Here is a 23,136-nt window from a genome sequence, read left to right as displayed (position 1 = left end):
GGCGCGTTTTGTTTGGCCGCTGCCACAGGCAGAAAGGCAGCTGTGAGAGGGGAGGAATTGCTCGAACTCCAAACGTGAGCCCTCGTTTTATGATTTACTCCAGCTTCTCCCTTTCTTTGTCGTACTAGGGAGAGCTAGAAGTACGGATACACCCGGCTGGTAGACTGGAGTACGGGGCGTGGGAAGGGAGCGACTGTCATTTACTGTTGTTACACAAGTCTGCTGTTGGAGAGGCGTTACTGTCTGCTGGAGATTTTCTCCACTTCTCCAACTGACGTAAACTAAGCTGACAAACCATTTTCCCTTTAATAGTTGCATCTATGGCAAGAAGTCTTGTTGGTGAAGTTGTAACCTTATGGTGTGGGGTTTTTTTCATGTTTCCAGTAAATCAGCAAAAAACTTCCCCACGTTTAAAAACACTAATGTCAGTCAAGCGTTATCACTTCAGGTTTCCTAGTATTACGAAATACCTGTACTACAGGAAAAAGTCGCTATTTTATAGTCTGATCAAAAAAAACAGCCACTCTCTGCAGTGCTTTCATCAATCTGAAATAGCCCTCAGGATGAGAACTGTACCAGATGCGCCTACCCACGTTCCTGGCAATATTGCCAGCACTGCCCAGCTGCAGGGAGCACTGCTGCATAAACAACCACTGCCCAGCTGGCAGCACTCGCTTGGGTTTGGGTACGGCCGGCCTTCCTGAAAATGGGGTGAGGTGCGTTGGATTTGCAGGTGGAAACCTGACTGCATGGGAGTCAGAGGGTAAGAAATGCTGAATTAAACAGGGCGGTTTCAACTTCCAAGAAACAGGGCGGCTGTGGCAGAGAGAACTGCTGGTTCGATACAGTTTGTAGAGTTACTTCTATTCAACTAGACCAAACTATCTCTGCCACAGTTCTGCTCCCATTAATTTTTCTAGTGCTTGTATGCTTAAATTTAACCTTATGAACCAATCAATAAAACTCCTGTATTAATTCAATCATAAAAGTCCTATTTCCTTTAATTTTACATTCCACTAACCTTACCAGGCATCATATTTATTTTTAATCCACCTTCTGTTGAAACACTGCCATATGTGAGGTTTTGAAGACCTAGTGGTTTGGGCCAAGGGTTGTGTTATACAAGCTACAACGACCTTTGCGATCAATGGCACCTCAGAATTACGCTCAAAGTTTTGGGTTGTCTGTCTGTAACATACTGGGCAGTGATGGAAAAGGAGAAGCTTAAGTCCCGTTCTTGGACTTGGCTCGACTTTCATTTGAGCTACAAAAACGTACAGTACTGCTATTTCAAAGGATACCCACAGCACGTTGGGTGCGTTCCAGTCTGTTCAGAGGTGACTCGTGAATTGCTCATGGCCCACGACAGACCCACACTGATTAATCACGTTGTCCTATTTCTCAGTGTATTTTGGCTATTTATGATGATCATCAAAACATTATAATAATATAAAAACATTTCAGAGTAAATACAGAAAAATGTTTTTCCACTTGATTTATTTTCATAATAAACCCATTAAAAATACAAAAGACAAGGACCCAAGGTTCAGAGGGCTCCATCATTTAAAAATTTGTCTTTAAATACAAATTCACTCTGTAATATGAATACATATAACATTAGACCTCTAAACATAATGATCTTATTTGCATCTATCAAAAATTTGTATGGAAACAAATTAGCTGAAAAAACTTCCTTGTGACATCGAATGTACATTATTTACAATCAAAAAAAAAAAGCTCTTAGCAGTATTAATCTCCAAATACCTGCATAAATTGTATATATTTTATTTCCCTCCCTGCTTACAAAATAATCTGAAGTAGAAAGCAAGATTGTTAAGCTTCATAGTCGCAAAATGGCATAAAACGGTTGCACCTGTAGTGATGCTGTTAGCTTCTGTAATTAAATATTTCTGATGTTTTTGTATAAAATATAGACATGGCATTGTCCATTACTGGAATAAATGTTTCGTGTACTCTCAATAGGAGTGTATATTCCATTTTGCACACACAAGAGCTTGTGCTGCAAAAAATGCAAGAGGATACCTGGTTATCCAAGTCTACAACTGGTGTGATTCACCAGTATGAAACAGATACTTGATCATAAAAATTCATACACTTGGAATGAAAATGTCCCACACTAAAAGTAACTGTTGCTTCAAAAGTTAAGTGATACATGTACAGATTAAAACAGAAAAGGTTATAATAACATTACTGCAATGTAAATCGGCAACAGACTGAAAATGTACAGTAAGAAAGAAGTTTGAAACTTTGGCCAACAACCTCAGGAGAAAGTCTTCATAGCATAAAAAGCATGTTCCTTCATGCCTGTATTTTGAAACATGAGTAATATATCATTTTATTTATATGATAACATTTAGCAATTAACAGAAAATCAAAATCCATTCTAAAGCATGAATTCTAACAATTAACTGCAGAAATTAAGTAGCTTTGCAACATCTTGCTTCAGAATCAAATCATATATACATAACTGAAAAGGTCCCATCACATTTATGAAAATAATCATCCACAGGGTCTTTTTATTTATTTATTTATTAATATGAATTGGGTTCCAATGGCTCATTTTCTTGCTTCACTTGCACGTTAGATGGGAAACCATTTGAACTGGACACTACCATCACAAACGGTTGCTGCTGGAATCTCTGCTCCGACTGCTCAGTATCATCTAAGTTGTCAGTGTCTTCTTCTTTTATCACTCCTTGTACGCCAATCTGTTTCGTTTCTGGTGCTTTAATAACCGAGGTGATCACTGTGCCTGATGGATGAGCTACCACCTGCGAGCTGCTAGGCGAAAATGTTACCACGGGGGTAGTGGCACTGAAGGATGGAGATGAAGCCATGTTGGCTGTTACTGCTCAGTATCATCTAAGTTGTCAGTGTCTTCTTCTTTTATCACTCCTTGTACGCCAATCTGTTTCGTTTCTGGTGCTTTAATAACCGAGGTGATCACTGTGCCTGATGGATGAGCTACCACCTGCGAGCTGCTAGGCGAAAATGTTACCACGGGGGTAGTGGCACTGAAGGATGGAGATGAAGCCATGTTGGCTGTTCCATTGCAAATTGTCTGCACGCTGCTGGTATACAACTTGTGCTGGGCTCAGCACAATTGAGGAAGGAGGCGAGACTGGCTTCTGAGACTGCAGCATGACATTTTCTTTAAGAACCGTCATGGGTTGTGAAGTAGGAATGGCTTGTAAAATGAATTTTTGGGGCGTTGTTGCTGAGGCTGGATCTGTGCTGGCTAACACTGTAGTAAGAGGAACTGTCTGGAGTGTTACAGTATGCAGCTGCTGATTTCCAGGAGAAACAACCACTGGAACTTGGGTTGGAGTCTGTAAAGTCCTATTAAGATTAGAAAAGATTATAGGGTCAGAACACTTCCACGCTGAGTTTTGAAAAATAATTATAGATTTACTATTGAAAAATCACTTGGCATCATAAACATTTCATTTACCCAATGGTTCCAAAAGAGGTAACAGTCGCTCTCCTAATAAAACAAGAACTGGACCTGACCCCTGAATTCAGCAACACAGCTCCTAAAGTAAAGCTACCCTGCATGAACAATACTACCATCGCCAAACTGAACAGCCTGCCTTTGAGACGCTCAGTAGCTCATCAGAAAACCTGGGAATGGCCTTCTCACGCAGGACGCAGAGTTCTCTGTCTGCCAGGCTTGTATGCTCCTTCTGGTAAAACAACTGAACAGAATTTGCTCCCAAAATATCAGTTTAAATTAGGAACGATTCCATCAGTTGTAGGCTCGCAGATCTGGGTACCACGTTACTTTCTATACATGTACAGCTGAGAGGGCAACGTTAGAGGATTAACACCCATGTTGCTGAAGTACACAACTACTACAATGGACAATGGTGACTTAGAGATGTGGCTGAAACACTCCAGTCATGCAAATAAAACCAAAACAAACAAACAAAAAACCCAAACCACAAGATACTCCTGGTGAAGCGAATGATTTCCAGGGGAGGCAAAGAGGAAGGGAAGGGTAACTGCTTTGACACCCTCCCAAAGCTTGCTCCAGCCCACCGTGCCACGCCATCTCCAACAATCTTTTTCTTTCCTTCTGCTTGTCCTGCGAAGTTTTCTCCAACCCTCCTGCTTCTCTTTGGTGTTTCCTCCTGCCTGCCCTCCTCCCCTTTTGTAGTCTTAAGCTCCCCCTTGTGTTTTCTTGAACGTATTTGACACTGACCGAAAACAAAAATAACTATCTCCTCCTCCTCCTAGCATATTTCTACCCCTGCTGAAATGCCTTTAGATGGAAAGCCATTTACTGTCAACATTTGTACTTTCGAGTCCATGCACAATACTGCATACTCTTCCTTCTGAAGACTGGTCCTCAGATACGCTGTAAGGGTTGCCTACTATACATCTACCATGGAATGTCCTCCTTTCTATAGTCCTACCCACATAGTACCTATTTTTTACAGCTCTGTGAAATCCTACTTGCAGCATTTAGCCACCGACCAGTCAGATCAGACTCAGCATATTCAAAACTTCAATTTAAAACCATGCTTTGGCTATCACAGTTACCAAAGCAGGACTTAAGTGATGCTGAAGCTATGGGGCAATGTGGATGCGATGCTGCTGCTGGCGGTAGTCCAACCGCACAGGGAGCTGCATTCTCCCCTTCTTAGTGCAGCAGCAGAGACAAGTGGAGTATTTGTAGAGGATTTCCCAGGTCCGTCTCAGCTCAGTCCTCTGGGAAAGGCCTCTAGCTGAGTTCCAGAGATTGCTCCAGCAAGAGCAGCTCCAGTAACCCAGCTGGTATCAGGCTCAGAGCACATCAGTGCTCCCTGAGCATCCTCCAGGTGCCAGTCCCTGCTGCAGGCAATCTTTTCCCCACCTCTTATGTGGCTTGGTAATACAAGGAACAAAATCTGCATCTGTAGTTGTCTCTTCCTCACAAGAAAGAAGGTTGCAGTACCCCGGGAATGCTGCTATAGCAAAACAAATCCAAATCCTTGCCCACGAGGCTGCCACGCAGGTCTCATCACAGAGGCCATAATAACCAGGACACAAAATTTGATGTGACTGACACCAGAGTCAATCTTGAGCTCCTGTTTCACACAACTGGAGACAGCCCAAGGAAGAAGCTCTTGGAAATGGGGGCTGGCTGGAGGTGAAGCACCAGCTAGAGTGATCGCTTCTTTCTTTCCAACTTCTGGAGAACTTGGTGCTGCACAGCAAATACCAACAACCGAGCTTGAAGTGCAAGGCTCAGAATGCCAGCATCGAGGCTCACACCAAGTCTGCTAAGGGTTATCAGTGCTAACTCTCTTTTTCCCCCAGCAATTCCCCTGGGACCTTGATAGAAAAGTCACAAATACCTGTGTCAGAAGTAGTAACAGGATGAGGGCATCCACTAGCTTTTTAAAGAAAAAAAAAAAAAGAAGTAAACTACCTACAGTTAAACAAACTTGCAGTAAAATCAAAATGTCACGTAGATACAGCTCAACCCAGGAAAGTCTAGAGACCAGCAATGCAAGTGGAACAGCTATGAAGGAAAGACAACTGATGCCATCAGAAAAGCATTAAAAGTATCACAGTAGATACCAAGCCAGCTCTTCAATCCATGAAGAAACTTACTTGAGCCTGAAAGATTAAGATCAACTCAATAGTTGCAGTTTTGAAAGCAGCAGCTGAAGCTGCTAGCTTGTGCTGGTATGCCATCCAAGTATTACTTTGAAGCTGCTTTCTTGTTCTTTAGCTGTTTTGTTTTAAAACAAAATAGTAAAAATAAAAGTTTCTAGCTGCTGAATGGCTGTGTAAAGGACAACTTCAAAAAGTGTGAACTGGATCTAATCAACGCAGAAGGTATTCTGCAAAGCACTAGGAGCAACAGCTCTGAGAGGACTGAACCAGACCGTTTGTCTCAGCACACTTTAATTAGTATTTGCATATTGATGTTAAGCCATTTTATTTCTCCTGAAAGCAAGGCCTATACGGGTACATCATACTGTGATTAACAGTTTATTCCGGATGCTCTATCTTCTTCATCAGTCAAGATACATATATATGATACGCACATATATAAACACGTATATACACATATATGTATATACACACACAGAGTGTGAACTTGCTACAGGGAAAGCATGCAGCAGATGTCTGTACAAGCACAGGATTAAGTAGCACACAGAACCATAAATACCAGTTGTTATTTATGCTAATGGTGGCCAAGCAAGATATTTGCCTTAATTGGTAAGACTACAGACAATTGTGTCTGTTTACAAACTAAAAATTTATTTGCTCTAACTATTTGCCTTGAATATCATTGAAAAAAATACGTTTGGCTAATCATTTTATCTGTTTTACAAAAAAAAAAAGTACCCTACTTAAGGTCATCTGTTAACACTGGGCTACATTATTTTAGGTGCTTTGAATTTTGTATTTTGCTATGCTTCTGAATTTCACTGTCAATTTACTAACGCCCTTCCTACTCTAAGGTACAAATCTATTGGGTGATTACTTTAAAAGTTCCTGCTGAGGTTACAAAAAGAACAAGAACACTGAGCAACAGTGATGAAAAGGAAATGCTGCCATAAAACAATCTGGTTACAACTGAGAAAAGAATGACAACAATTCTGAAGTAATTTTGGCTTGGCAGAAGATGATCATCTATTTCTTGGTCCATTTGGTACTGTTAACAGCCCAGAATTGTGCAATATCATATTAGCTCATCAAGAGGTAACTAGTGATAAAGCAAACAATTAAGTGACAAGCAGGAAAAACAAGTTTATTCATGGTAATTTACGTGAAATTTATGAAATGGAGAAAGGGAGAAGATACAAAAAAAAAAAAAAATTGAAGCTACAAGCCAAGGTAAACAAAGTATTTCACAGCACTGTAAGAAAACGAAACAAGGCAATATTAAGAAATACATAGAGACAGGTAATAGAGGAGAATTCCCTCTCCAACACACATGTTGTTCAACCTACAGCTGTAGGGGAAATGATGGCCTTAAGATAAATGGGAGAATTTCCAGGGACTTTCCCCATTTGTTCAACTAACTGGTTGCAAACAACTCAGTCAAGGTAGGAAGAGCGAGAGAGGTGAAGGGGTAGGATGTGCTCGTTAGAACCACTTCAGGTGCCTGCGTGGAGAGGCAATCTCTTTTGAGTGACTATAGGAAGCATCAGCCAAATGCAACTCAGGAGCTCTACCGTCACTGCAAACTGCTCCACAGCTGCGCTTGTGTACATGATCCTCAGAGTCGTGAACAATCTTGTCAATGCTTCACCCCAACATATTGCCTCATAGCCACTGGTCCTTCTACAGCACAAGCCATGCAGACAGGAGCTGCTAAGCAGTCTAGGGGCAGATGTCCATGAGAGGCAGAAAGGCGCTTGATGCCTTCATACCCAGTCTGAACACAGCCTCCTCCGAAGGGAGGGCGGAACTTGCCTGTTCTTGTCTAGCTCTTTGCCTGGACAAGATAACATCTTACGTCATGAGGTCAGAGACAGAGGACTCAAGTCTGGTGTCCTTTTTACTGACTGATGCAGTCTTAAAGTCTTCTTTCCAGAATTTCAAAACTGCACACTCACCTGAATTAAAATTCAGAAACTTTGCTACTAACAGAGACCTGCAGAAACCCCACCTCTTTTGACAGTGCCAAAGACATGTAAAGAGAGCTCCTGTGGATAGCTTCTCATTGTGCAGAAACAAAATTAATCGGTCTACATGACTTTGCAGTCCCTTCTGCCGTAAGCGGCCTTCTTCCTACCTATGGCAGAAATTAAATGGGCTTAAGAAAAGGTCTTCTCAGCTGCAGGAAAATCAAATCAAAATGTTTGGTTATAACCGAAGTCTTTGCTGTGACAGAAGGTGTCCCTATTATAAATGTGTTCTGAGAACACACCCTGTTGTAAGCTAAACGAGAGTTTCTTGTAGAAGCCCACTGAGATCACATCAGCCTATTTCTGACCAACACCTCCCTCAGGAAGGGCATCTTCCTCACCATCCTGAAACTTGAAATGCAACCAAGCCTTCACTTAAGAGATGACCGAGATCAGCTCTCTGCAACAATTACCTGCTTCCCTTCCTTTGGGGAAGGCAACAGCAGTGGTCAGCCAGATCTGCTAGTCAGTGTGCTGGAGAGCTTCTACTGCAGGCCTTCTTTTGGAGCATGAAGACCATCAGTTGCAGTGATGGAAGACTACCATCTAACTGCAAACAGAAGCAAAGCACGTGCACCAATGCTGGCTGATCCAAGTAACCCCTTCCAAATATTAGCCAGGAGTTGTTTCCGATTATCTAGAAGTCCTCAGCTGGCATCGTATTCCTTCGCTCTTGTTCCCCATCAAGTCCCAGGGAGCCCTAGGGAGCTCTTTACCAAAACTGACACCTGTGACGGTTTTTATTCAGTGTATCTATAGTAACTGCAGAGGAGTGATGGGCTACAACGTTAGCTGACATCATGCAGATTTGACTGTTGTTCTTATTCAGGGAAAAAGGACTGAAAGCAGGTGGTCAATGCAAAATCTCAGTAGGACAGTGCCAGACTGCCTCCCTGTGTCTGTGTGGTTATGCAAGCTTGAGCAAAACCAATATAGAGAGGGTATAAAGTATGATTACAGAACATAACGGTGACATTCACTGCACAACTTGCACAAGCTAACATCTATACATGGCACAAGATGATGACACTTCATTTGAAATAGCAGCTGTAATCACATTTTCAGAGTTGATAAACTCATGCTAGACAAATCTGTCTATTTTTCAGCATCAGCATAGCTGCAATCAGACCACCAATACATCATAGCCTGGACACAGAAACAGATTATGGAACAACAACAGAAAGCACATGTGTTTGCTTGATGTAGACATGACTTTCAAAGGTAATTCCCTCTGCTTATCGGGACAATCCACTGTGTTGGCACGTTGTTGGCTTCCTCACTGTTCTTACACAGAATGCTCATGCCCAGAAAAAACATGATTCACCTTCAGCTGCTTCCTTCTCCTCTTGAATGAGGATCTTGCCATTGTGGTCCATGCTTCTGTCACCTTCAGGATGAATTACTGCAACGTTTTCTACCCCAAAGGTTGCAAAAAGTTCAAGAGGAAAGCTGTGGCTGATTATTGATGTAGCAGTTCTCTAGTTCAGAAGTGAACACACAAAGCATATCCCACTGGTCCTCTGTGGTCTGTATTAGCTTTTCTCCCAGCTACAGAACAGACTCAGGATACTGGTCTTCTAACATGCTCTGTCCAAGCTATCACAATGACAACTTGAAAATACAGAAAAGAAACAATAAACTGAATTTTGATAGAAACATTGTGTATAAAACCTGAAGTCTGCTAAAGCATTGCACTGGATCTGTCAGCAGTCAGCTAATTCCAGGTTTCTTGGTATATAGAGCTGACAGCTAGAAAATTCAGCTATGTCCCATACAGTCAATAACAGAGACATATAATTTTAAATTACTCACAATATGATCTTCTCTGAACCATTAGTAACATAAGAACTCTTTTCACTCCATCCAGAAGACTCTCCACCTTAAATCACTACTCGTCTAGATTAAAGGTAAATGAAAATGCATCTCTCTCTATCTGCAGCCCTAGTCATTTAAGGGAGCAATTTAATTGCCCAAACACAGGCACCTTAGAGCCTTGTACGATGTCCTAGACTACCCATGACAACGTAAGTCCCTTGCCTTACAGGAGAGGTACACCTTCTGGAACAATAGAAAGGATGCCCTTTACGCTCAGAATGATCCAATGAACATGGAGTTCAATCCCAGGCCTACTTCAGTGCCTCTGAATTCCAAGCTAAAACACAACTGGATCAATAAACCAGATATTCTGGTTAACCTGTGTCAGTTATTCTGGTTTAAACAGATCAATTTTACAAGCGCTAAATTCAAAGAGACCTTTTTTTTCTTCTTGAAAAAAGCTGGCTCATTGGAAAAAGTTAGAAATAAAATTCTCATCCGGACAGGCATTTTTGGTTTTGTCTTATCACTGGAAACACATGATGCCAAATTCAGCTCCCAGTTACATGACTGGAGACTGCAGTAACTGTGCTTGCATCCACTGAGCCAGAGCGGTTAGACCTGCAGAAGAGCAGTGAGTTTGTAATTCCGAATATTCCCACTGGCGATACTAGATGTCCTCCCTGGTCCGCAAAACCCAGTTTGCATGACCTGACCCTGCTCCTGCCCGGTTTCCCAAGCTTGGGTTAGCACCACATCACAGCCTTTCTGTTTAAGCACTGGGGCTGAAGAAAAGGCATCTATCTCTGTTGAGCAACACTTCTCCTTGTCTCCCCTGCATAGAACAGCACCAAAACTTGTATAAAAAGCCCATCAAAAGCCATCCAAAAGCCAAGACCCTTCCACTCCAGAGCAAGATACCGCCTTCCCCTCAAAGTATACAAAATGCTGCACGAGCTCTGTGCAGCTATAAATGAAGCCACTGCCTGTCTCCTGTGAAGAACCAATCCCTGATTTTCACTGGCATGCCCGTTTCTTTGAGAAACACAAAGAGGCTCTGGGGAACGGCTGCCACGCTCTCCCAGCGATGCTCTGGGAGTAGACTTTACCAGGCTATGCTGCCTAGCGCAGGAGAGGGATGGTGACATGAGCCCTTCACAATATTCTTCAAATACGATTCTTTTACCAAGTCCCTTAGCAGAGAAGATGCATGTTCAGACTTATTCTCCAAAGGATATGGTTAAGTGTTAAGAAGCCAATTGTTTTGACCTCAAAAATCCTCAATATTTTCTCTGTATTTTTTTTCTTCTCACCACACAACAGAAGCAAATTGCTGCAGAGAGAAGACCATTTATTTCCATGAAGAAGAGGAAGAACATTTATAAAACTTTAGAAGCTACATTGCATAAGACAAATTATATGGGTCCAAGATTTTCACACTTCAAGGCAGAGCCCAACGAATAACTAACCAGTACGCATCAGAAAACCTTCTGAGGATCATTCCCAAACCCTGGTTGCCATTTCGCCCAAATGACCTTGACTACCTACATGCCCCAACCTCTGAACACCAACTATAATCCAATGTTGCTATTTGTCCTCATGCTTACTTATTAAACCACCATAAAATGACTCCAACCACAACCCTACAGAGAGTGTGCATACATCAGAAGGTTTGTCAGCTCTTATTCTATAATGGCAATCGTACCTGCTGTACATTTTCAAATCATGTAGACCATTCATTTCAACCCTTATGGAAGCCCCACTGCAGCAATTCAGAACGTGTACACAAACACGTTCAACTGCTAGAGATTTATAGCTGTTTGAACAAACAAACCCAAAATCCAGTTCCTTTGTTTTAGCCTCATTATAAAACAAGACCTAAAACATATGCTCCAAAAAATGTTCAATGTGCCATTCTACCTCAGCAAACTATTTGAAGTTTGCATTTTGAAACAGAGCAGAAATGTATCTGCCATAAATTGTATTTTTAGAGCCTGGAATGGGCAGTGACTACTGCACGGGATTCATCAGCACCCCGGTTTGCAGCCTGGCCCATCCTGGTTAAAAACACACCAAAGAAATCTGGGTTGTGGTTTTTATTTTCACTCTAACTGCTCAGACACCTTAGTACATTCTTTCTTAATTAGCAATACTTTTCTACCATTCGGTACTTACCTACTGTACTGAAAAGATCCAATGGGTCTTTTTATTTTTCCTTCATCTGAGACACTGTCATCTTGGCTAAGGAAAGTGCAATTGAAGACTTCGTGGAATAATGTTTTAAGTTATAAACAATGGATTAGAACTGACGCAATACTGAACCCTAAGGCTTTAAGGCTTTTACTTCATTCGAACTTCACACATGTATCATCTCTACTTTTTTTTTTCCCTAAGCTTATTGCCCAAGGTCCGATTGTGAAATGCAATAACTGGATGTCATAGTGTCACTGAGCAGCTTTCCAAATGTTAGGCTGGACGTCTTGCCTGCCTGCCCGCTTTATTAGGTCTTACAGATACTTCTGTTTGTTGTTACCATTTTTTATACCACCTATACTATTGATCTGTTTTTTATATATAATCTAGTGTAGGTCTAGCCTAGAGCTATTTAACTCTGCAAATTGCTGAACTTTCCCCCTATTAATGTTTAATAGCATTATTCTACTGACTTAAATGGTACTGCATAGCTTCAATTATGTTTGTACTTGTTTCCTCTCACCATATTGACTTAGTCAATTTTACAAGTAATTAAATCCTTCATCAACCCTGAAATCATAGGATTGTACAGAGTAGCTTCATTCCTAAACTTTAAAAACTTACAAGACAACGCCTTGATGCAGATTTTTATTAATTTTCTAAATGAATTCCAAAGCTGGTTCTTTTTTTTTTTTTTTTTTTTTGGTCAAATTCTTCATAATTATCTTTCACATAAACTTCTGATCAAATATAACCCTTCCCTCCCCTATGTGCATCTTGAGCTAATTCTAGTTGGTTAGAACCACAAGCAAAACATAATTTGATTTCAAATAATGCATTTTAGAATTAAAAGACAAATGAAAACAGATAATGTCTACTTAAAAATGGTAAATCTTTCCAGTTTGTTTTACAGTGCCTACCAGTAACTATGAAAAATATTTTTGCTTTCATGGCCCAATGTATTTATTCCCTTGCAGTCTTTACTACCCAGTGAATTTCTCTTTTCAGTGTGTATTTTTCATATTGCAGCATGAATGAAAACATTTCATAATTTTTAAGGAAATTAAAAAAAAAAAAAGGGGATTCAAACTAGGAAATCCAGGGATGATTTTAAAGTTTGGAGGTTTTTTACCCCAAAGAAAGAAGAGATAATATAACTTTTTTTCTTGATTGAAGCTGCAGTCTTGGTTTGTCATTTCCTATATATAAATCTTCAGCTTCCTCAGCTTCCTTGGTTATCTCCTAAAGCATTTCTTATTGATTCTATTGTATCAGTCACTGGAGGCTGATCTAAACAGTTTCAGTTCTTCTTTCAGTTCTTCTGAAAAACCTAGCTGATATTGCTATTCTGGATTTTCCTTTTATATAAGTGGAGTTTTAATAACTGACTAGCTTTTACAGCGTCCCTCTAGTACAGAGATGAGAGAGCAAAACTTTTTCTTTGGAAACGAAGAAATTATTTGGTCTTATTAGTGTCATTACTTATTCTAACAAAATTGGATGGTTAACGCCAGATAGTACCGCTCCAAATCTATTGGTGGCTCTGGATGTGATTTTCAAAGGAAAGAATAGAGGAAGGGAGCAGGAAATAGCATTACTGCCCTTTTGCAGCACAAAATTATAACCATCATAACGGTGATGTTAATACAGCAAATTAAAAAAAAAGTGATGTTCATAATTTATTAAGAATATGCAGCTCCTGAATTATATCCTGAAGCTTTCCTGAAACAGCTTTAAGGTCCAGAATCACCATAGACAACTCTGACATTCCTGTGAGGGGCGTAGATTACAAGAACATTTATTTGTTTTAGGTCTTTGGAGATGTTTTAGGTCAGTGGAGATGAACAAGCTCCATCAGGGGATGCCTCAGGCTAGGGTAAAACCAGGCTTAAGTGATTGTTTTTAAAGCCTCTTCAATTATGATGCTACCACTAAGGGGTAGGTGCAAAGGAGTCATGATGCTTAAATGCTGTGTAGTGTTAGCCAGTTGACTTACAAATTAAGCGTGGAGGCAGGCTGTCTCCCAAAATAGTCTGCAGATACGCAGCTCCCATGAGATTATTCTGTTAATTGTTTTCTAAAATCAAAAGAACATGCTCTTGTAACAGCACCAAAATGCTACAGTAGGTAACACAGAGCTTTCCCTTGTTGTAACTGGGGACAATACAAAAGATGAAGGAGATGCCAAAAAATTTTTAAGGAGAAAAATTAAGAAGCAAGAAGGAAAATCTTTTTGAAGGGATCATGCAGACACACCATATATATAATTCAAAAGCGAAGACACCAAACAGTCAGTGAAAAAGCAGAGCCATGAAAATGCTGCCTCTGCTGCGGGACAAAACTGATGATACCAATTTTAAAGAGAAGTTGTGTGTTTTTCCTCTCTAAAGGATTTGCATCGGGCCTAATACCACAGGAAAGATGCGCTTCCCTCCACCAAAGGCAGAGCATTTATGAGTGTACACGTCACAGTATGCTGTAGTAACTCCCAATTCCTCGGATCAGCCACAAAGACACCATCTCACTTCAACCAAACTGGGAGACGAACATTTTTTTGAAGCACAACAAAGAATCTAGTCTACCTAGCCATCTCCAGTGAATTTATTATTATTCATACATTTATTTTCTGTACATTTTCTTACCTTATATTCTGAACTGAGGGATTTAACGTTTCATCCGGAACATTACTGGTTACAGCTGCATGTCCTTCTGCGAGGGACTGCAACGGCTGCATTACGTGAACTGTCCGAAAAAGCTGAGTAGGATGTACTGGCTGCGGAGATTGCATTGTCCTCAAAACTTCTGAAGTCAAGCCAGGTGTCTGCTGCTGTACAACTTCTACGTGCTCCTTCAGCTTAGCAGGCTTCGAGTTTCCTGTTTTTAGCGCTGTGGTTGATCCTCCCTTTGTTCCCGCGTTTGCAGACGCTCTAGATCTGCTCGACTGGTTTCTATTGGCCACAGGAGTTGAGAGCAGAGTTGAATCTGATGATTCAGTGCTAGGGCTCGCATCTTCATCATCTATATAGACGAGATCTTTTGGCATTTCTTTAAATTGATATACTAGGCGCTGACCTTCTACTTTAGCCAGTATTCCTCTTTGGTAATAGTATCTGTTTAAAGCGTACACACATAAAATTACACAGTGTTTTTTGCCAAAAACCAAACCAAAAAAAGAAAACAAAAAAGGCAGCAAAACCCCCAGAAAATAAGACTACCAAGTTACTACAAGTAAACAATATTTTAAGTGCCTAGTTTCTTCATTGTAAAGGAGTGGCCAATTTAGTAGTGTATTTTTTCCTCAAACAACTTTCTTTTACTGGTATTTCTTTTCACCTTTAATTTCAACCTCAGATAACTCTGAGGAGAAAGAGAACAACTCCGTGACTTGGCAGCTCTGCTATCAACTCATACTCTTTAAAAGTTGCATGAAACTTGTAATTCTCCTCTTGACTCACACAGTTCTTTCAGTTACCTGAATTCATGCTTATTCACCAGTGAGCACAGGCAGACATTTTAGCTACAACAAAGGGAATAGGACAGGAGAGCACTACTTCTGGTATATTTACAAATTAATATGACAATCTGAAATCACGCACACTGAGGTGAGGGGTGAAGGAAAATGAAAAGAAATGCCTAACTGCTCAGTTGGACAACTATCAGTCAGCAGGTAAGACTGAAGCTTCGTGGATGTCTGCTTATTTTGCACAGTCTTTTATGTATGAGAAAAATCCCAGCCTGGTAGGCAGAGGCACATCATAAGATGTTAAAACTGTCTGCACACGCAAGTTCAGAGAAGTGCAACCAGACCTGAATTCCAAAACTGTATCTTTCACTGGAAACGGGATCATGTGCAACAAGTAGAAATAACTGCACTAATACACCTGAACTTAGGATTTTTTTGAGAAAAGAGATTCAAATTTTATGTAAAAGGCTTGCCCCACTTGGAATCTTCTTTGTCTGTGGCTGACTGTGAAGATGCGGTTTTTGCAGCAGCATTGAAAATGTCTGAGCTGAGGCTGAAGGTGACTGATTTGGGGTTGAGGTTAGTAAGGGTTACTTTTAGTTAGCTTATTTATTTTGCCAAAATAAGGTCTTCATTTCCCAAATGGATAGAATACTAACTCTTTTCTGTTGTTACACAAATTAGATGAGGCAGTTAATGCATGCAAACACTAAGGCAACAAAACCAGTCTATTATTAAAAATGCACATACCTGAGAGCTCTACCCATTGTTTCATAATTCATGTCAGGTTTGTTTTTGTGTTTTCCCCACAACCTGGACACAGCCTTGGAATCTACCAGTTTGAAAATGCCCTTCTCTCTTTGAGTCCATTTGATATATTTAGGACATGTAGCTTTGTCCTGGAGCAGTGCTAGTAAGAACTCCCAGAGATAAATTGTATTTCCTAAAATAAAAGTATTTTGAGACACAGGGAAAAAAAGAAAAAAATATTAGCTGACCATATTTTATTAATGATGTAAATAATCTAAAAGTTAAGAAGCTGGTATCTTTACGAATACATTGTAATATATCAAGACTAGGAAACAGTGATGGAAGGCATGGGAAAGGATTCTTGTTAGTTATCACAATCTGGGTGCCCAAACACCCTAGCCACTGTCTGTAACCTACAGACAGCATTAGTCACCTACGTGTACACTTCCCTCCTGCCTAATCCAGTTACAGAAGCAATCCCTATTGCTTTACCTTGAACAGGAACATGTTCAGGTCCATCCTCCGAAAATGCTGGAAATTAAGCCCTTGCTTAAATACTTTGCTGAACGGAGGTGAGTGTTTTAATTCTTTAAAAGGCTAAACAAAATTCTTACTTTTAACAATTAGATTTATATGGGGCAATCAGTGGCATATGCTGAGGTAGGCAAACCTTCAAGAATAAAGTTCAGAAAAAGTTTTTTTTTTTTTAATCCAGTGAGCGCTTGCACTTGCTGGTAGACAACATTCAAATTTCATTTTACAAACAAGCATGCACAAACACTTATATATGGAAATCCATAACATCTGTTTGGTGTTTACCACATATAAAGAAACAATATTAAAATCACAGATTGTGAATACTTAAAAAGTACTACAAAATTTGCATATTCTTTTTTTCTGAAAGCACATTTAAGGAGTCTAAACTCATATAACTAATGAAACCCTTCTCCCTGCTTTTTTTAAGGCTTTTGGTGTCTGATGTTCTTTTGGACACTGGAAGCTGCGCATAAGCTTTTTAGTGATATATTGTTAGTCTGAGAAAGGAAGAAAAAACTTCTTGTATGAAAGTATCACCTCCCACAAGTAGCCGTGCAAAAACATAGCATGGACAGCGTGTGCAGGTTTCTTACGTTTCACAAAAAATGATGCCCAGTGCATCAGAAGGTGACAGGATCTCTTTTGTTAGCTTCAATTTAACCCAGCAGTTTTTTCAACTTTAATAACCACCAGTCTGAACTTTTTTCAACAAGCGGAGGTGTTTTACAAATTAAAACCCCCATACTATTGTACTATAATCTGTATTTTGCAAATATTCAGCAAAGTCATCAGCAGTGGCAGTACAAAATGTTAACAGCTCCTTCAGCAGGTGGAAACTTGAAAAGTGAGCATCCCTAGAGAAAAAATACTGCCTTTGCAACAAACGTCTCCCAGCTTACATGAAACAGTCAGCCTGTTTGCCTTCGCATACCCTGAAAGGCAAAGGTTAAGACTGCCTAAGCAAGACACAACGTCAGCCAGGAATGAGAGCATTCCAACCCACTTAACATCTAATCCAGGGTGCTTTTGTTGTAGTCTAGACTAAAAATGCTCAGTGGCATCAAGGCAGTCTGAAAATTTGTCACTGTTTAGCCACTGAAAAACACTGTGAAGAGGACTGTCTGCGAAAACCACGTCTGCTTTACTCACGGGCAGAATTTTTAACCTCCTCTGCATCACAGCACAAGAAATATGTAGAAAACTCTGTTTCCTCCACGCATCGCATCAAATAATTACATGGAGGGCTTGGTATTTTAGCATACATGTTCTCCTTAGGGGAACACTGTGGACACTGAGAGCCAGGCAACTCTCATGATTTTCCAGCTGCTTCCCTGCCATGGCCGCTTATATTAATATCCCTTTTACTTCAATTCTATGTTCCACAAAATGCTAAACAAATGCTTTTGTGGTAGCTTTTTTCGTAACAGGCAGTGGTTTCAGGCAACACACTCCTTTTTAATTCCTTCTGAATTAGCAATTTTGTAACAATGGACAAATGTGAAATATGATGTATCCTTGCTATCATCCACAGAAACATCAGACTCCTCTTCTGCCTTTTAATTTTGTGGCTACCTGCTTTAATATTTTCTATTATTTCATTTGAGCACTACTTGGAGGTTCCTCTGACACTTTTCTTTCATTTTTACTTAAAAATCAGGTTTTAATTTAAAAAAAAAAAGCAGCAACAATGCATATTCAAAATTGCTGGCATTAACCTGTTAAATATTTATTACTTGCAAACAAGTCTTTACTTCCTGTTATTGCAGGAAATCCCTCTTCAAAAGAAAAAACCCAACATACTCATTTGTCAGTGTAGCGATTTTTCTGATTTCAAGAGAGTCTGACATCCTTATGCTAAACCTTCAGGTTTAGCTGGGCTTCTGTCCTGGCAAGTCCTGCACAGCACGCAAGCACATCAGCCCCTAGGCGTGCGTGCAGGTCACTTGTGGTGACGCAGGGGAGGCTCATTTCCAGCTCCCGCTGAGCGCAGCAGAACTCGGTGGGGGCCGGGGCATCAGGCTGCCATTCAAACGCCAGCCCGGGCGTGGGTGCTGGACCCAACAGCAAAGCAACCGAGCTGTTGACAAAACTGACAGGCACTACTGAACAGTTCAGTCTGGAGGAAATGATTTATTGTATCAGTTATGTGGTATTTATTTTCCTTTTTCCTTTTAAACACAAGAGGAATGAAAGAAGTATCAAAAACAGAAGTTTTCTGCCCAAGTCTTCAAGCTGCGTTGTAACTTTCCTCAAAATTCAGGGCTTGGTACTTCCTGCTGCCAACTGGCAGCCTTGATTAGCTCCTCATGCAGAATTAGACACACACAGATGGAAAACTTTTTCAGAGATCATCTGTCAAAATAACCACAGCCCAAGAAACCCTAATACAATGCAAAGCGCTCCCCAAGACTTCACTCAAAACGCTGCACCCTCTGCGGGAGCTTGAAGAGTTTCCAAGAACCTTGCTACTAACGCGACAAATATGTTATTCTCCCCTTATTTCACCAAGAAATCTTGTGCACTAATTTTTCACTTGCCTTAAGATGAGATGTTAACTACCTCTAAGCATAAGACTTTGTTTCACATCACAAGAAAATCAGTGAACATTTTCTTTTTACATCACGAATGTTTTCTTTTTACAGGTCACTCAGAAACAACGTTCTTTTAAAAACTTCAGTGACAACTCTCTGACTTACCCTTTCCATCTTTGTTTTTCTTTTTCACAGATATGTTTGGAGTTGTAGTAGGGGACTCAGGACGAGACGGTTTCGGCTTCTTCCCTGAAATAAACCACCAGTAAGTCAAACTGCAGCTTAAAAAAAAGGAAACAAAAAAGAACAAGGACCTAAAAAGGGAAGACACTTGTTTCCCCAATTCAGAGAATTCCCCAATTCAATTTCTAGTAAGTTAGGAGTTCAGTTCTATGCTGAACTTTTTCAATTTCCACAGCAGGATTGGACCCCCTATACTCTTAGCATACTTCTAGTAAAGATTATGCTCACTTTTCCAAAGTCCATGTACCTTGGAAATTTCTGTGGCTTTTTAGGTACTCTTAAGAGCACTTAAAACAGTAGAGATGAGAAGAATAAGCTGTTAACTGTGGGTAAGAGTTTAAGTAGGAAAAGCTAGATAAAGTACAGAGCACTATCTTGTTCACTCATCACCAAAATGGAATTTAGGGATAAAACAAGATTGTCTGCTTGTTTAACAGATTGCAAGTCTCCATGACAGCTGCAAACACTACTGTCATGTGAAGAAAACATTTTTCAGTCTTATTGTCTTTTACACCTTTCTCAACAGCAGCTACAGGTAAAGGAAAGTCACTTGTTTGTTAAGACCAGCAGAACCAGTAACAGGCTCTGAAAAAAACACCAGTTTTTAAAGTCATAAGCATGGTGGCTCTAGCTGGTGAGGAAGACTGAAAGGAAGAAGTTAGTTACAACTGATGACAAGAATGAAGAGCATTGATTTGAAAATGTTGAAAAATCAACTACCTAATCATGAGTAAAAAATATAAGTCATGTTGAAGTATTTTTCAATATAAAACCTTGAACCTATTTCTTTAGTAGTTCTCATTCCCTGCAATGTCAGCTTTTACACATAATGTAATTAATCATAAACCTTTAGAACTTTCTCATGAAATAAAAATTTCTCTGATCAGGTTTTGCAGAGACCCCTTAGGACATTGACAATACCTACATTATTCACGTACTACTTTGCTTTTTTGAGAGGCAGAATAGACCAAGCTATTCTTGGACTCGGAGAAACATATTTCTAGTCCAAAAAACCTATTGTCATAAGTAAAGATCTAAAGAAAAATATTTTTCTTTTTCTCTATTTATTGTATTTCCAAAGAGTTAAAGTTCTACAGAGGCAAGACCAATAGGCCTGTGCAATCCCATACACTATGACATTCCACTTTTGGTTTTGCTTTTAGGAGCTGCTTTAGAGTACTCTGCTGCAGAGTAAGAGTGAGGATTTTTCACTAGATCTGAAAAAAAGTGCTCACTGCCAGCCTGCACTGTCTGCTTTGTTCTAGACTTCCAGATATCTATAAAAAGTCGTAAGAAACACTGGCTTGAGCACTCGCCTTTTGACATTAGCAGTCTTGCTAAGTCCACCTTTGCACCTTTCTATTTCTCTCTCTTTTTTTGACAGGGCATGGGGGAGGAGGGATAGCTAGTTGAGAAAGCTACAGTGAGGCAACTCTAGTAATGCCTGGAGTCCTCTAATTTTCCTGCTTCTGTTCAGACAGGATTCATGACTGAGGATGGGACACAAAGTTCAACCACTGTCTTGGCCAGTAATGTCTTCCTTGATTTGAATGAAGATGGGAGGGGAGAAATCCTACAATGTTGTTTTTTTCATGTATCATCGTATGAAAGGATGAAGAACTACTGGAGTACATTTTTAGCAGCTTTGTTCCACTCACCATTATTGGTTGCAGAAATGTCTGTTTTCCCTAAAATGTCTAGATGAAGTCACTCTTGTATAGATCAGCTTCTACTGCACAAGAAATCCGTCAGGGTAACTTTGGCTGAGTGCTTTTCTCCCCTCAGAGTTGTGTCATGGGAAAACTCTGTTGGGTGCTCATCTTGTTTCCCCTCTTGTACAGGTGTAAATGTATGCCATTAAGGAGTGGAGAGTGTTATTTTGATGTAATTAATTACCTTGTGTCCAAATGAGATCAGGTCTTAAAAGAAAATGAAGTGGATGAGGGCTCAATTAGGTCATGACTGAACTACTACTGGTCAACTTCAGGAAACATAAGTACCGATCACATATAATTTATGCACTTCTGATTAGGAATAACCTAGGCAAGTAAATATGAATACTACTGCTACAGCAGTTCTAGGCTCTCTTACCTCAGCCTAGACTACTTCAAGACATCCTATATGGACAATCCTCTACCAGAAACCCATCCAAAATTAGAAATCAGTGAAGAATATGAAACTCATTTACAGAAAGGTATTGATGTTACTGCTCTGTATCTGGGCTAGAGATACTTAGATGATGGTTTTAGACTACACTGTGAGCTATAATTTCCAGGCGCTGACTGATACCATCAAAAACACAGTTAACAGAGACACACAGATATGTTTCCTTTGTTTAAAAGAAGATGTTTTCTGAAAGCACATTAAGCGTTAGCACGCTTCCTCCTTTGGTTCAACAGAGCATGAATTTGTTACCTTTCAGAGTACATCACTAAATTCCTTTTTAGGAGAGAATTTTACAAAGAGGAAGGATGAAGAATGTCCAAGAGCTAAGCTTTATGTGGGGCTATTGTAATTTTGTATAGTTAATTGAGTTTATAATTGGTATTTCCACTTTCCTATTTCCATGGTTGCAAAAACAATTCCAGTTAGAAATTCATGCTACAAATTAATATGATATTTAGAAAGTGAGACGTTCATCCTGATTAAATATTTTATACCACACCAGAAAAAGTTCAATACATTTTCTGGCACTGTTTTCAGTTATTTTTGTTTAAAAAAATATAATGTATGTTAAAATATAATGTGTATATAACGTATGTGACCAACTACTGCCGGATACCTCCCATAGCAAAAACGGGACTGAAGGTATTAGTATAGCAAATTTCTAAGTTTCTTTCTCTGATATCCCTTTGTTTTTCCTGTCTTCAGCAGCTCAGCGCTCAGACATTCATGAGTACAAACATCACGCTGAACACGGGTTTGGAGTTGAGCAGATGGGTGGATACAGCTCTCCTGCTGCAGCAGTAAGGCCCACAAGGAAAGGAAGCGAAATCACCCCATCGCTTCCGGAGAACATTTTCTTGGAGGAGCTCTACTTGGCAGTGCCATTCTCGCTCAGTTAGCTAGCAACGCTCTGCACAATGCAACCTGACAAGTTTAGCTGATGGGTTATATATGCTAGAAGTCTATAAAATCATGAGTGGTACGGATAGGGCAAAATGACCATGCTCCTTTGCCGTGCCACAAAACTGACCAAAGGATGGGAAACAGATTGCACTTTAAAAAACCCCACCCACCCACTGCACATCATCCTACAGTGCACTACAAAATTAGTAACATTTTGCAGTAATTGTTGTACACCAATGCCTTACAAATCCCTCGACATTTTGAAGTAACACTTCAGCATCACTGAGACCAGACCATCTACCTCATGAAGTCTCAACTTTATCGAAAACTAGTAGTTAACGGAACACTAAGCTGATGCATCTTTTCTAGTATTTTTTCTATCTGATGTAACTGTCAAAAACAAACACACACATTTGCTGTGAAGCAACTGGTTTTCTAACCTACAGCTAGGGAGGAGGAAGGAGTGGGAGTAAGCAGAAACACAACATGAAAGAGGGTATGAAAGCATCAAGCCAAAGAGGTTAAATGTCTGGCAGACAGCGGCTCCTTGTTTTGACCCACATAGCAGCCAACATTAAAAAGAAGAAGAAAAGAAAAGAACAAAAACAAAAAAACAGTTTAAAATCCTCTTATGGTTGGTTATCTCGCAGTACTGTGCTCAGCACGGTAGTTTCCCCAGCAGCACTCTCGGGGTAGCTGCTGGTAAAGCTCTCCTCCACAGCGGTTTCAGTTCAGCTTTCTTACGGGAATGGGAGACGTCCTGACCCACACCCATCCCTACCAGACCTTGTGACATACACGGGGCTCAGGAGGCTTCCCCAAGGTTTCCACAGGACAGTGTGCTCTCGATAACGACTCCCGACATTTGGGAGTATGATGGCTG

At 40.2% G+C, this 23,136-nt stretch overlaps 1 protein-coding gene across 1 annotated transcript in view; it reads right to left on the bottom strand.

The window, feature by feature from the left end:
* Positions 1-1,480: 1,480 nt before the first annotated feature.
* The window catches only part of LOC104077202 (ETS-related transcription factor Elf-1-like), a 39,463-nt gene continuing 17,807 nt past the window's right edge, over positions 1,481-23,136 (bottom strand). The window contains 6 exon segments of the mRNA XM_009578347.1: positions 1,481-2,792; positions 2,993-3,101; positions 3,103-3,360; positions 14,303-14,770; positions 15,874-16,066; positions 19,107-19,190. Of these exon segments, the coding sequence (XP_009576642.1) occupies positions 2,553-2,792; positions 2,993-3,101; positions 3,103-3,360; positions 14,303-14,770; positions 15,874-16,066; positions 19,107-19,190 (1,352 nt within the window). The 3' untranslated portion in view covers positions 1,481-2,552.

This window comes from Fulmarus glacialis, unplaced genomic scaffold, assembly GCF_000690835.1.
Source record: "Fulmarus glacialis isolate BGI_N327 unplaced genomic scaffold, ASM69083v1 scaffold16585, whole genome shotgun sequence".
NCBI lineage: Eukaryota > Metazoa > Chordata > Aves > Procellariiformes > Procellariidae > Fulmarus > Fulmarus glacialis.
Note: the sequence above shows the minus strand (reverse complement) of the source record. Positions and strands in the feature narration are given on the sequence as shown.